This window comes from Coregonus clupeaformis, chromosome 13, assembly GCF_020615455.1.
Source record: "Coregonus clupeaformis isolate EN_2021a chromosome 13, ASM2061545v1, whole genome shotgun sequence".
Classification (NCBI taxonomy): domain Eukaryota; kingdom Metazoa; phylum Chordata; class Actinopteri; order Salmoniformes; family Salmonidae; genus Coregonus; species Coregonus clupeaformis.
Window position 1 is genome coordinate 31,685,888 of NC_059204.1, and position 14,626 is coordinate 31,700,513.

Below are 14,626 nucleotides of genomic sequence, written 5' to 3' on the forward strand. Positions count from 1 at the left end.
GGCTAATAGATTAACCTGTATTGCCCTTGTATAATAACTAATGCTCTAGTATTTAGGTAAACTTCAGTTTTGTAACTACAGCGCTTGAGCCAGTTGCCCTTAATTTCGAGACGTGCAACAACAGTGTGGCAATTTCTCAAAGTATGTGCTCTGAAACAATTGCATTTCATGAAATGAGCCAATGAGTATCTAGCAACTAGTCAGGTTTTTCCCAGAAGGAAGGCGAGCCAAAGGGGGAGGTATGTAAATACAGAGTAGCAGAGGGATTACGCATAAAGGCATGTACCCTGACTCCAAAGCCCTAAGCTGCAGTGCATGACTTGTCTGTGTTGGAGATTCTTAATGTTTCCCCCTAGTGTATCTGAAAACAATGTTTTTCAAGGAACTAGGCACTAACTACACACTGGGCAAAAACTGGTTGAATCAACGTTGTTTCCACATCATTCCAACCAAAAAATTCAATGTGGTGCCCCACCACCCAATTAATGTATTTTCATCTACATTGGGATCCACTGTATGTTTGTGGTGTTAACCATAATATGTAATTGTCATCACTTATTGTAACATCATGCTTGCTTTATCCACCTGCTTTTGTGCCCCAATGTTATATCCACCACCCCCCGTTGTCTTTCCCCCAGAGTTTCTACCACCATCTGAGTTCTGCATTGCTCATCTAACTAACCTAAAATCGATCAGTTCGGAAAACATCCAGAGTGCACCTCTGCTCATGCCTGTGCCCAAAACAAGAACAATCATTAACAAATCCCAGGACTCTCTCTTGGAGAGCCCAGCAGCCAGACAGGCCAGCTTTCCCGCCCCTAGGAGCATCCTCAAACAAAGCAGCTCAACTGACTCTCTTCAGTTCCGAAACGCCTGCAGCCGCCAGCCAGAACCACAGAGCCCCCAAACGCTGCACTCCCCCAGCGGGGTCTTAGAGCCACCTTCAGACACCTTCCCTGCTAGAGAGAGAGAACCCCTGGGCTGGATAGACAGGAAACAGGTGAGATTCGGCCCAGCAGTGAGCAGGACCAGCGTGGAGTGGCCCACTGAGATGCAGGATGGAAAGGAGCTGGGCGAACACAGTCTCCTGGATTTGGACTGTACAAGCCACCCAGAGGGAGAGGAGGAGACGGGGCAGTTAGACATAAGTGGCACCAACAGTGGTATTGTCCAGGGTGATCGCGGACCACTAAAGGAAGACATTGAGGTTTTGACAGCTGTAGGTTCACCTTGCTGGCTGCAACGGCCCACTCATGATACGCTGAGACAGGTGGACTTAGGTGAGGGTCTGAGTTGCAGAGAGAAGCCAGATATAAGATGCCTAGACACAGGCCCAGCCCAGGTCCCTGCTGGTAAGGCTAGTGCAACTCCATTTTAATTATTTGATGAATGAATTAATAAAATAAATCTGTCAATCAACAATCAACACATCAGTCAAGTGTAGAGAATGATTTTAGGTTTGTAATCAATCAATTTAGGAAATCAAACTAGATAAACTACTCACCATATTTTTGTTGTAAAATCTGTTTGTTTAATCACTAACCTGCTTGCTTTCATACATGAATGTACACGTTCATTTATTGTATGATGGTAATATTTGCTGATGGTGATTGGTGAATTTGGACTGCAAGGAATGTGCTCATTTTTTCATTGGTGGGGGCATTCAGGCTTTGAAATTATGTGGTTGTCTAATGTTTTACAAATAATTGTATTCTATTACATGCTATTATTCATCATTATACTGACTTGCAGATGACATACACTACCGGTCAAAAGTTTTAGAACACCTACTCATTCAAGGGTTTTTCTTTATTTTTACTATTTTCAACATTGTAGAATAATAGTGAAGACATTAAAACTATGAAATAACACATATGGAATCATGTAGTAACCCATAAAGTGTTAAACAAATCAAAATATATTTTATTTTTGAGATTCTTCAAATAGCCACCCTTTGCCTTGATGATAGCTTTGCACACTCTTGGCATTCTCTCAACCAGCTTCATGAGGTAGTCACCTGGAATGCATTTCAATTAACAGGTGTGCCTTCTTAAAAGTTCATTTGTGGAATTTCTTTCCTTCTTAATGCGTTTGAGCCAATCAGTTGTGTTGTGACAAGGTAGGGGTGGTATACAGAAGATATCTCTATTTGGTAAAAGACCAAGTCCATATTATGGCAAGAACAACTCAAATAAGCAAAGAAAAACGACAATCCATCATTACTTTAAGACATAAAGGTCAGTCAATATGGAACATTTCAAGAACTGAAAGTTTCTTCAAGTGCAGTCGCAAAAACCATCAAGCGCTATGATGAAACTGCCTCTCATGAGGACCGCCACAGGAATGGAAGACCCAGAGATACTTCTGCTGCAGAGGATAAGTTCATTAAAGTTACCAGCCTCAGAAATTGCAGCCCAATAAGAAGAAGAGACTTGCTTGGGCCAAGAAACACAAGCAATGGATATTAGACCAGTGGAAATCTGTCCTTTGGTCTGATGAGTCCAAATTTGAGATTTTTAGTTCCAACCGCCGTGTCTTTGTGAGACGCGGTGTGGGTGAACGGATGATCTCCGCATGTGTATTTCCCACCGTAAAGCATGGAGGAGGAGGTGTTATGGTGTGGGGGTGCTTTTCTGGTGACACTGTCTGTGATTTATTTAGAATTCAAGGCACACTTAACCAGCATGGCTACCACAGCATTCTGCAGCGATACGCCATCCCATCTGGTTTGGGCTTAGTGGGACTATCATTTGTTTTTCAACAGGACAATGACCCAACACACCTCCAGGCTGTGTAAGGGCTATTCGACCAAGAAGGAGAGTGATGGAGTGCTGCATCAGATGACCTGGCCTCCACAATCACCCGACCTCAACCCAATTGAGATGGTTTGGGATGAGTTGGACCGCAGAGTGAAGGAAAAGCAGCCAACAAGTGCTCAGCATATGTGGGAACTCCTTCAAGACTGTTGGAAAAGCATTCCAGGTGAAGCTGGTTGAGAGAATGCCAAGAGTGTGCAAAGCTGTCATCAAGGCAAAGGGTGGCTATTTGAAGAATCTCAAATATGAAATACAGTGGGGAAAAAAAGTATTTAGTCAGCCACCAATTGTGCAAGTTCTCCCACTTAAAAAGATGAGAGAGGCCTGTAATCTTCATCATAGGTACACATCAACTATGACAGACAAAATGAGAAAAGAAATTCCAGAAAATCACATTGTAGGATTTTTTATGAGTTTATTTGCAAATTATGGTGGAAAATAAGTATTTGGTCAATAACAAAAGTTTCTCAATACTTTGTTATATACCCTTTGTTGGCAATGACACAGGTCAAACGTTTTCTGTAAGTCTTCACAAGGTTTTCACACACTGTTGCTGGTATTTTGGCCCATTCCTCCATGCAGATCTCCTCTAGAGCAGTGATGTTTTGGGGCTGTCGCTGGGCAACACGGACTTTCAACTCCCTCCAAAGATTTTCTATGGGGTTGAGATCTGGAGACTGGCTAGGCCACTCCAGGACCTTGAAATGCTTCTTACGAAGCCACTCCTTCGTTGCCCGGGCGGTGTGTTTGGGATCATTGTCATGCTGAAAGACCCAGCCACGTTTCAGGTTTTCACTCAAAATCTCACGATACATGGCCCCATTCATTCTTTCCTTTACACGGATCAGTCGTCCTGGTCCCTTTGCAGAAAAACAGCCCCAAAGCATGATGTTTCCACCCCCCATGCTTCACAGTAGGTATGGTGTTCTTTGGATGCAACTCAGCATTCTTTGTCCTCCAAACACGACGAGTTGAGTTCTTACCAAAAAGTTCTATTTTGGTTTCATCTGACCATATGACATTCTCCCCAATCCTCTTCTGGATCATCCAAATGCACTCTAGCAAACTTCAGACGGGCCTGGACATGTACTGGCTTAAGCAGGGGGACACGTCTGGCACTGCAGGATTTGAGTCCCTGGCGGCGTAGTGTGTTACTGATGGTAGGCTTTGTTACTTTGGTCCCAGCTCTCTGCAGGTCATTCACTAGGTCCCCCCCGTGTGGTTCTGGGATTTTTGCTCACCGTTCTTGTGATCATTTTGACCCCACGGGATGAGATCTTGCGTGGAGCCCCAGATCGAGGGAGATTATCAGTGGTCTTGTATGTCTTCCATTTCCTAATAATTGCTCCCACAGTTGATTTCTTCAAACCAAGCTGCTTACCTATTGCAGATTCAGTCTTCCCAGCCTGGTGCAGGTCTACAATTTTGTTTCTGGTGTCCTTTGACAGCTCTTTGGTCTTGGCCATAGTGGAGTTTGGAGTGTGACTGTTTGAGGTTGTGGACAGGTGTCTTTTATACTGATAACAAGTTCAAACAGGTGCCATTAATACAGGTAACGAGTGGAGGACAGAGGAGCCTCTTAAAGAAGAAGTTACAGGTCTGTGAGAGCCAGAAATCTTGCTTGTTTGTAGGTGACCAAATACTTATTTTCCACCATAATTTGCAAATAAATTCATAAAAAATCCTACAATGTGATTTTCTTGATTTTTTTTCCTCAATTTGTCTGTCATAGTTGACGTGTACCTATGATGAAAATTACAGGCCTCTCTCATCTTTTTAAGTGGGAGAACTTGCACAATTGGTGGCTGACTAAATACTTTTTTTTCCCCACTGTATATTTTGATTTGTTTAACACTTTTTTGGTTACTACATGATTCATGTGTTATTTCATCGTTTTGATGTCTTTACTATTATTCTACAATGTAGAAAATAGTACAAATAAAGAAAAAAACTTTAATGACCGGTAGTGTAGTTCAATTCAGTAATTTGCTTGATTATTTATTGCTCTGTACAGATGTATGATCTGAATTTGCTCGCTCTTTTGTTGCTGAGAATTTTCCTGCTTGTAGTGTATTTGAGTTTTTAAAAATCTTCCAAAATGTGTCATTTCCACTTTAACATTTCTGACTTGATTTGCCCTAATGAAAAATTTATCAACCCCTACAAAAATGTCCATTCATTATAATCCACATAATAATTCACATTTCCTGTTGGTGCAGGATTCTTTTCCTGCTGTAGCAAACTGGCTCAAATTAAGATCCTACATTTGTATGTCATCAATACAGCAAATACAAGTGATGAGCAATCCAATTTGTTTTTATTTCCTTTACAGATCAACTTGAGCATCGTCATGCTGAGTACCTTACCCCTCAGGTGTCCGATCTCCATTGTGCTGAGCAAGAGACAGGTAAGCCCATTGTCTTAGGGGCTGCGGCCCAGGGGCTCTCCCCCACCAAGATAACAGAGGAGGACGGTCACTCCGTGGTTAAGGTCCGAGACTGGTTCAGCTGGGACCTGGGAAGCAGTAACAAGCCACAGGCACAGCTCCCCCAACAACCCAGTGATGAACCAGTGACTCCTGTCGACGTCATCACAGATGAGATGCCAAGTGATGCTGCCTCTAAGAAGCCATCTAATCATGTGTCTCCAAAGCCTCTGAGAGGGCTCCTAGGGATATTTAGTAGAGGGGAAGCAAGAGAAGAGAGAATCCCTGAGCTGCAAAGCCCAGTTAAAGAGGAGGTGATCCTCTCTGAACAGAAAGAGCTTGACGATGCCATCCTGAACTTCGTCAAATGCCAATCCACTGTGAATACTTATTCTGACCAGCAGCAAGATCTGCATAAATGTGCTACTGACAAACAGTCAGCTAAAAACGACGAGACACCAGAGGTTAGAGAACTAGTGCTTAAAAAAGAAATAGACCAAACTCAACAGGAGCCAGAGGGAGTAGATACAATTCCAGATAAACTCTCCAACTTTAAATCATTTTGGGAAAGAGAAATTGGCCCTAAAATACTGCTCAGTAAACTAAGCACTGATACAACGAGGTGTGAAGTACTTGTCAGTGCTGGGGATACTTGTGACCAGAAAATGCATGATTTTGGTGAAGAGTTTGCCAAGGCTGAGACTGTTGAAGCATCATCATCTTTTCAAAATATTCAGCTTGACCTCGACACTAGTGGCATGAGAAAGTCCAATAACTTTGGAGCAATAAGCAATGATAGTAATGACACACATATGCTGATTACCCATCCCGTCTCCCAAAATGTGGAAACCTCAGAGCACTGTAACATAGACCTCAATGCTGCTCTGTCATATGACGAAAAGTCCTCATCTTCCATCGAAAGCAACTACATGTCAAAAACATCAGGTGACAAAGGTACATTCAGGGATAAACCCATCCTTATCTCTAAAGAGCATTCCAGTTCATCTGTGGGCTTGACAGTGCCTTCTCAGACTGTCCCGCCAGATGAGGTGGCCATTCCTTTACCTGTTTCTCCATCCAGTCACCGCACAAGCCGGCAGGGGCGTGTCCCAGTGCCCCTCGTTAGACGGTCCCTCAGTCAACAGGAAAGCAGGAAGGCCAAGATCAATAACCTCAAGTCCTTCTGGGAGAAGGAGAATAGTGGACCAAGGGTCATTGTTAGCAAACCAAAGGAGGCTTTAGATAGTCAAACCCATCCATGCTCAGAAACATCTCCAGTTCACCACTCAATTGCCACTTCTCAGTCTGATCTAAGACCAACTGAAACTGACCTAGGGAAGGGTGACTATGACAAGCAAAGCTCTTTCTTATACGGAGTAAAGGCTAGCGACTCCGACTTGTCCGTGACTGAAAGAATAGAAAAGGGTTTCATCAAAAGGAGTTCAGACTCATCACTACCAACCCTGTCTCAAGAAAGGCCCTTAAGTCCTAAAACACCTCTGCCTAGATCTGAAATGCCAAAGTGGAAAGACACAACTGACGATGAACTTAAGAGAAGTCCTTCAAAGACCTGTCATCCAAAAGCCCTGCCCAGATATTCATCCAGTTTCCAAGGAGCCAGGCGTGATAGTTCTCCATTAACAACCTTCTCCATAGACATTGCCTTACTCACAAGGGAAAATCAGGATGATCCAGAGAGAGCAACATCAGTGGTTAAACAGAGAAAAGGACTCTCACGTGAAGCAATTCTGTCAGGATCAGAGTCCACCAAACCTACCCTAGGAATCACATCTACCCCTCCACAGTTTAGACTTGAAGAGGAGGGGCAGGATCACCTGACCTTGCCACGTAGAGGCTCGGCACAGAGCTCACTAACTTCTATGATGTCCCCGCTATCACCCACTAGGTCGCTCCCTTGCCCCGTCAGAAGGACAAGTTTAGGGAACCTAAGTGTACAGGAGGGCAGTCCTCACCGGTCCACTGGGCCAAATCATGGGGACCCGCATGTAAGAGCCTCTGAAGCTGGCAAGATTGGCCAACAGCCCGTCAATAGGGATCCTGTTGAAAGAAAGCTTTCGGGAGCATCGGAAGACTCTGAAACATATCCCCGCCTTGCAAGGTCTTTCATTCCCGAGAGCAATCAGCATTATTTGGGGCTCGCTGAGTGGACACACATCCCTCAGTTTATCGCAGACAAAGTGGGGAATGGCCATCTGAGTCCCACTGTCCCCACTCCATTGCTCCTGAGCATGAGAAGCAGTGAGGGGAGTCCATCTTGGATCAGTCCTAGGTCCATGGAGAATGTCGATGTTGGCTTATCCAGAGGAAGCATGCCTGAGATCTGGTCTCAATCTCGGGCAAGTTCAAGCTGTGAGCTTTGCATTTTCTCATCAAACATAGTTTTAGTGATTTAGAAGTGAAATGGCTAATGATTTTAATGTGGGGGCTAATCATGTCGGCCACATCATTCTGATCTTTGATGGAAGAAGCAGGGTTAGACGCACAAGACAATGTCTTCCACATGGCAGAATTTGCCTCTTTTAGGTAGATATACAGTGCATTCGGAAAGTATTCAGACCCCTTGACTTTTTCCACATTTTGTTACGTTACAGCCTTATTCTAAAATGGATTTAATTGTTTTATTTCCTCATTATCTACACACAATACCCCATAATGACAAAGCAAAAACAGGTTATTACAATTTTTTGCAAATCTATAAAAAAAACGTAAATATCACATTTACATAAGTATTCAGACCCTTTACTCAGTACTTTGTTGAAGCACCTTTGGCAGCGATTACAGCCTCGAGTCTTCTTGGGTATGACGCTGCAAGCTTGGCACACCTGTATTTGGGGAGTTTCTCCCATTCTTCTCTGCAGATCCTCTCAAGCTCTCTCAGGTTGGATGTGGAGCGTCGCTGCACAGCTATTTACTAGGGGTGTAACGATTCGTTTTAACAACGATTCGATTTGTATCACGATTCTTGGTTGTCGATACGATTCAAGGACGATATTGGTTCATTTAGAACGATACGATCCGAAACGATTCAGTGACTTGAAATTGATTCAGTAACCTTTTAGCCAAAAATTCAACCAGTGTGACTGAAATAAATACCTGGATACTGGACAGTGCAGGTGAAGTTTCCTAGATTCCTGTTTCTTGTAAGGACCGCAATGGTGGCTTGATAATTTCTCGCTCGTCGGCTTCTCCTCTGTCGTCCGCCATGCTATGTTTTGTTGTCTTTGCGCCTTTGCGCTGCTGCTGGCGCGGGGTGATGACGTCACGGATAGGCAGACTGAATCGAGTAATGTTTAAAGCCTTTATCATTAAAAGTGCTAAGAAAAAACATCCATATAAAGTCTGACGTGCTTAAATCGAATGGGTTATTTCCTAGTATCGATACAATCGATGTATTACATTTTAAAACGATGTTAGATTGATATATGTTGTCCAAAAGGCCAACTCGCCGAGCACAGATCGATGTAGTTGGATCATAGGAATATAAGTCGATACATCGATGTAGTAGATGGATCGTTACACCCCTACTATTTACAGGTCTCTCCAGAGATGTTCGATCTGTTGTCCTGTTGGAAGGTGAACCATCGCCCACAGTCTGAGGTCCTGAGCGCTCTGGAGCAGGTTTTCATCAAGGATCTCTCTGTACTTTGCTCCGTTCATCTTTCCCTTAATCCTGACTAGTCTTCGCTGAAAAACATCCCCACAGCATGGTGCTGCCACCACTATGCTTCACCGTCGGTATGGTGCCAGGTTTCCTCCAGACGTGACACTTGGCATTCAGGCCAAAGAGTTCAATCTTGGTTTCATCAGACCAGAGAATATTGTTTCTCATGGTCTGAGAGTCCTTTAGGTGCCTTTTTGCAAACTCCAAGCGGGCTGTCATGTGCCTTTTATTGAGGAGTGGCTTCCGTCTGGCCACTACCATAAAGGCCTGATTGGTGGAGTGCTGCAGAGATGGTTGTCCTTCTGGAAGGTTCTCCCGTCTCCACAGAGGAACTCTGGAGCTCTGTCAGAGTGACCATTGGGTTCTTGGTCACCCCCCTGACCAAGGCCTTTCTCCCTCGATTGCTCAGTTTGGCCGGGCGGCCAGCTCTAGGAAGAGGCTTGGTGGTTACAAACTTCTTCCATTAATTTTAATTTTGTGGTAATTTTTACCCCCTTTTACTCCCCAATTTCGTGATTACGAACTTGTCTCATCGCTGCAATTCCCCAACGAGCTCGGGAGAGGCGAAGGTCGAGTCATGCGTCCTCCGAAACATGACCCGCCTAACCGCGCTTCTTAACACCCGCCAGCTGCACCAATGTGTCAGAGGAAACACTGTTCAACTGACAACCTAAGTCAACCTGCAGGCGCCCAGCCAGCCACAAGGAGTCGCTAGAGCGCGATGAGCCAAGCAAAGCTCCCCCGGCCAAACCCTCCCCTAACCCGGACGACGCTGGACCAATTGTGCGCCGCCCTATGGGACTCCCGGTCACGGCTGGTAATGGCACAGGCTGTAGTAACGCCGCAACATTGCAATGCAGTGCCTTAGACCGCTGCGCCACTCATGAGCAAACTTCTTCCATTTAAGAATGATGGAGGCCGCTGTGTTTTTGGGGACCTTCAATGCTGCAGAAATTTTTGGTACCCTGCCCCAAATCTGTACCTCGACACAATCCTGTCTCGGAGCTCTACGGACAATTCCTTCATCCCCATGGCTTGGTGTTTGCTCTGACATGCACTGTCAACCGTGGGACCTTATATAGACAGGTGTGTGCCTTTCCAAATCATGTCCAATCAATTGAATTTACCACAGGTGGACTCCAATCAAGTTGTAGAAACATCTCAAGGATGATCAACGGAAACAGGATGCACCTGAGCTCAATTTCGAGTCTCATAGCAAAGGGTCTGAACACTTATGTAAATAAGGTATTTCTATTTTTTCTTTGTAATACATTTGCAAACATTTCTAAAAACCAGTTTTTACTTTGTCATTATGGGGTATTGTGTGTAGATTAATGAGGAACATTTTTTATTTAATCAATTTTAGAATAAGGCTGTAACGTAACAAAATGTGGAAAAAGTGAAGGGGTCTGAATACTTTCCGAATGTACTGTATATCTTTTTGGGGGGCACATACTGTCCTCTTATAAAAGCCCTCTTATATTTTTCAACGTGGCAAATGTTGAAAGGCCTCTCTGACAGACCGAAAGCAACCAGTTTACCTAACTGTAAATCTACATTGAAAGTCATTTTGTCGTAAGCCTTATGGCATGGCAAACCTAGTTTCTCGTTAGTGGGTGTTTCTTCCAAACAGCATGCTAAACAGTACATTTGGTTTTGCATTTATTGATTGGCTTTCCAGCACAGTGTGAAAGCTAGCTTGCCAGACCTTCTATCACGCTATTGTGTCATTGAACTTTGCTAAACTTTACCTCGGCGCTCCTTCAGCCAGGTGTGCATAGCCAACGGTTGCATCACTCAAAGTCTCTTCATGACATTAACGGGTCGAAATAGATGAGCAATCCGCCAACTTTAGCTGTAAAAGGAAATAGTAATTTTGAATATACTGTGCTGTACCAAACAACCAATGCTGTTAAAACTGTCACTTTGCGCAAACCAATAAGGTCTACATTTTATTTGTATTTATATACAAATTCCTGCATTTCATGGCGCTGTAACCCTGCCTCTTCATATTTTTTTTTGTTATGTTATTGTATCTGCATTCTGATATAGGCACAATATGATTGTCTCTAACATTATCATGATATCCATACCGTAGAGTAGACCCACAAATTAACCAAGGTCTATCTGATTAAAATAAGTACATGAAGCGTAAAGAAAACCTTTTCGATTACCATGTAACATGTTTAGTAAATCACCTCTTCAAATCACATTGTATGCCACAGACTTGAATGACCCTGGATCATTAAGAAACTGTGAAGTAAGCTAATATACATTTGTATTATCTGTCAGGGTGTTTCAAATAATCAGTAGATTGAAATGAAAACAAACTCATTAAAATATTTCCTAATCTTCATAAAGAACAATCAATAGATTTTTGGAATGCTGTGCAAGTATTTGCAGTGCAACTGTTTGTTCAGAACAATGGAAGTATCTGGAAATATCAGAAGGGGACATTTTTCCTAATGTCATGCAATCTATGAAGACCGGTCTGTCTTTTGTTCGTCGGTTTATTGCTATATTTTCCAGAGCTGATTTTATTTTCTCTGTGGCAGGTCATGATGAGAACTTAAGCCCTATCAGGGTAGAGTTGAAACAAATGTCTTCAAGACCCTTATCCAGAAGTCTGGAGGAGGTTGTATCACCGCCAAAACGTAAATAGACAGTTCTTGGTTTTCCTGAGCTCCAAAGGCTTGATTCTTGAGTTCCTTAACTCAGTGTTATTCTCAATCCTAGACTGTGGTTAGCCGTGGCCAATTGTTCCAATAGTTGCTCTAACCCTTCAAATAAATTGTTTAAGAAAGAGTTTTCAATGAGCATTATGATGTTGTTTTCATGATATCTGAAGTGAACTGTTTAATCCTCTAACCCTTTATTTTCTTCCAAAGGAGAAGAAAGAAGTACAATTCATCTAAGTGTGGATGATGGTAAATATTTCTGTTTCATTTCATTTCATAAAAACAGTGTACATTTGCTTTTTGTTTGAAAGCAGACCACCAGTATTGTGCAAACAAATACAATTGTGTTATACTTGGCTTCTACTAAATGGTATTACTAGATTTTGACTGTATTTGTTGGTGAGAGTTGAAACCCTGAACCATTCAGTGATGAGAATAGATTAGAATTGTAACTCATTGTTGAAATATCACTTCATATTTTATTGCAATTTGAGGAAACTATACTTTTTCAAATAACGTTGTTCTGTTGATTGTTGTGGTTTCAGGCACAGTGATGCCATGGTTATAACAAAATTAGATCTTGTGATTGTTTAAATCAATCTTCCTTAACTCTGCCCAAGTATGTTCACTATGTTCTTGTTTACGCCCTACTGTATATTGAGTTAAAATTTTTGACAAGAAATGCAACATAAGATGGTCCATGTGCATCAGATCAAACAAAAACACACAAAAATGCTGCATTAAATTCCCCTGGTTTCAAAACATGCCCACAACACTCGTCCTAAAAAATCCCTAATCAATCCCTAGCTTTAACCTCTGAGGCACTTGGGGAGATCTGAGAGGATTGGATAGGTATAAGGAATATGGCAACAATTCATGCACCTGTACTATCATAGGGCAAGGTGGAAGGTCCGCAATCACTTACACCTTCCCAATCCTCTCAGATCTACTCAATTGTCTAAGGGGAAGGGGATAGGGGTTGATTTGGGAATTATGGAATTATTCAGGAAGTGGATTATTGAGAGCAGAGGAATGTTGAGGAAAGCATGTTGTTTCGCCAATGTGATTAATGCTGCTGGTCATTACATTGTCTTGTAATTTCACTAATTCGTTGAATGATTTGAGTGAAGACCCTGCTGATTTGAGTCATTAGGAGAGATTAGTTAGAGAGTGGTAAATGTCCTTGTCCACCTATCTGCTTTGCATCTTCCAGTCTCTGCAGTGCCTCCCTCCTCCCTCTCCCTCCTCCCTCCTCCCTCTTCCTCTTCCCTCTCAGTCCCGGAGCAGATGAAGAATATGAGCAAGTCGGTGTCTGCTTTGCAGGATGAGGTAAAAAATGTTTTACTGACAGTGGCGCCCTTTGTTCAGGGCAAAAAAATACCTAAGCATTTTTAGAGTGATATACCCCATCTGAATAAGGGGGAAGTTAATTGCCTTGTTAGCTTTAAGTTGACAACAATGCAAAATAACTGATTGTGTTGAGTTCTTCCCTCTTGAATTCATTTGAATGGCTTTCAAAATCCACCATTTGTGACTCAATGCATAACATTTTGAGGGGTAATGCAATCACCTTTCCTTTTTGGAAGTCATAGAATTAATGTATTTTTCATGCTTGGATAAGACACATGAGCTATTGACAACCACTCTTTATCCCACATTTCAGTACATTTTTAACATGGTTTGTATGTGCATGTAGCAGACCCTGGCTCCAACCACTATGTAGGCCCACAATGTGTTTGAACCTGTGTGTGTGTGTGTTTGTGTGTGTGTGTGTGTGTGTGTGTGTATGTGTGTGTGCGCGTGTCTGACCACCCGCCATTGTTGTTTCTGCACTGTCTTGTAGAAGGATGGCAGAGACAGTGACTGCACCTCAGTGAAAAGTCTCAACTTCAGCTGGAAAAAGCGGACGGGCAGTTCCCTCACTAACCTTAGCCTCTCCTCTGGCATGGCGTCCATGTCCTCTGTATGTTCTCATGCAGCTTCCCTATCAGATATGTTGACATGTGCCATGAAATAATCAAACTCACTTTGCTTTGAATTCACGTGGCTGCAATCCTAATAATGCTAATAACAAAAGTTACAGCAGAACATTTGTTTTCTCCCCCACATTTGATACACAGGAATCATACAATTGTCCCATAGCAGATGTAAGAGTATTAGGGTTCTAGAGAATCGGGAAATGTGGGTTCTGAATGCACTTAAGATTAAGAGAGGCCTATGTTCAGCATCTGGAAGAAAATAATACTGAGGTTCAGTGGTGGCTGGTGGCACTTTAAATGGGGAGGACTGCTCATAGTAATGTCTGGAACGGAATAAATGGAATGGTATCAAACACATCAAACATCTGGTTTTCCATGTGTTTGATACCATTCCATTGACTCCATTCCATTATTATGAACCGTCCTCCCCTCACCAGCCTCATCTGCTGTAGTTGCATATCACTGCTTCTAAGAATGTTACACCACTTAAAAGATGGTTGTGTACACATCAGGCAGGCGAATCAATTTGTTTTCTCCTTTGGCTAACTCATTGGAAGTAAAAGAAGGAGTTATCAGTTATTAAAAAAATTCCCCCCTAATTATCAGTCAAAGGCAACTCAGACTATGGGGTATTTGGTTTGCTTGATAAAACACTTGTTGATGCTGTTGTCTCTTCCTAACATCATGTGGACCGTTAAGGTGAGCGGCAGTGTGGCAAGCATCTACAGTGGAGTAGATGGGAATGTGGAGGTGAAGGGAACAATCCGGTTTGCATTGAATTACGTCCAGAAGCTCGGGGAGTTCCACATCTTTGTTGTCCACTGCAGAGATCTTGCCGTGGCAGAACCCAAGAAGAACCGTTCCGATCCGTAGGTGTTCTTGTGATAAATAAGATTGTGTGTGTGTGTGATTATCCTATCATTGTAAAATAATTTTCAGCCATCTCCAGGTGCATAGGCTTACAGAGGTTGATGGAAACATTCTTGTTTTCCATTACCTTACACAGGATCATCAGTGTGTTATTGCAATTTGAGACTAGGTGCATG

The 14,626-nt window shown here is 42.8% G+C and overlaps 1 protein-coding gene across 5 annotated transcripts in view; it reads left to right on the forward strand.

The window, feature by feature from the left end:
• The window catches only part of sytl2a (synaptotagmin-like 2a), a 55,615-nt gene that overhangs the window by 37,607 nt on the left and 3,382 nt on the right, over positions 1–14,626 (forward strand). Inside the window, exons 7-13 of one of the 5 annotated variants that reach the window (XM_041893665.2) lie at positions 639–1,352; positions 5,149–5,223; positions 11,479–11,577; positions 11,812–11,850; positions 12,815–12,930; positions 13,445–13,564; positions 14,280–14,449. In XM_041893665.2, the coding sequence (XP_041749599.1) occupies positions 639–1,352; positions 5,149–5,223; positions 11,479–11,577; positions 11,812–11,850; positions 12,815–12,930; positions 13,445–13,564; positions 14,280–14,449 (1,333 nt within the window). Of the gene's footprint in view, positions 1–638; positions 1,353–5,148; positions 5,224–5,248; positions 7,612–11,478; positions 11,578–11,811; positions 11,851–12,814; positions 12,931–13,444; positions 13,565–14,279; positions 14,450–14,626 lie in introns of those variants that run through there. The other 4 variants (XM_041893666.2, XM_041893664.2, XM_041893667.2 and 1 more) reach the window with 4 other exon arrangements.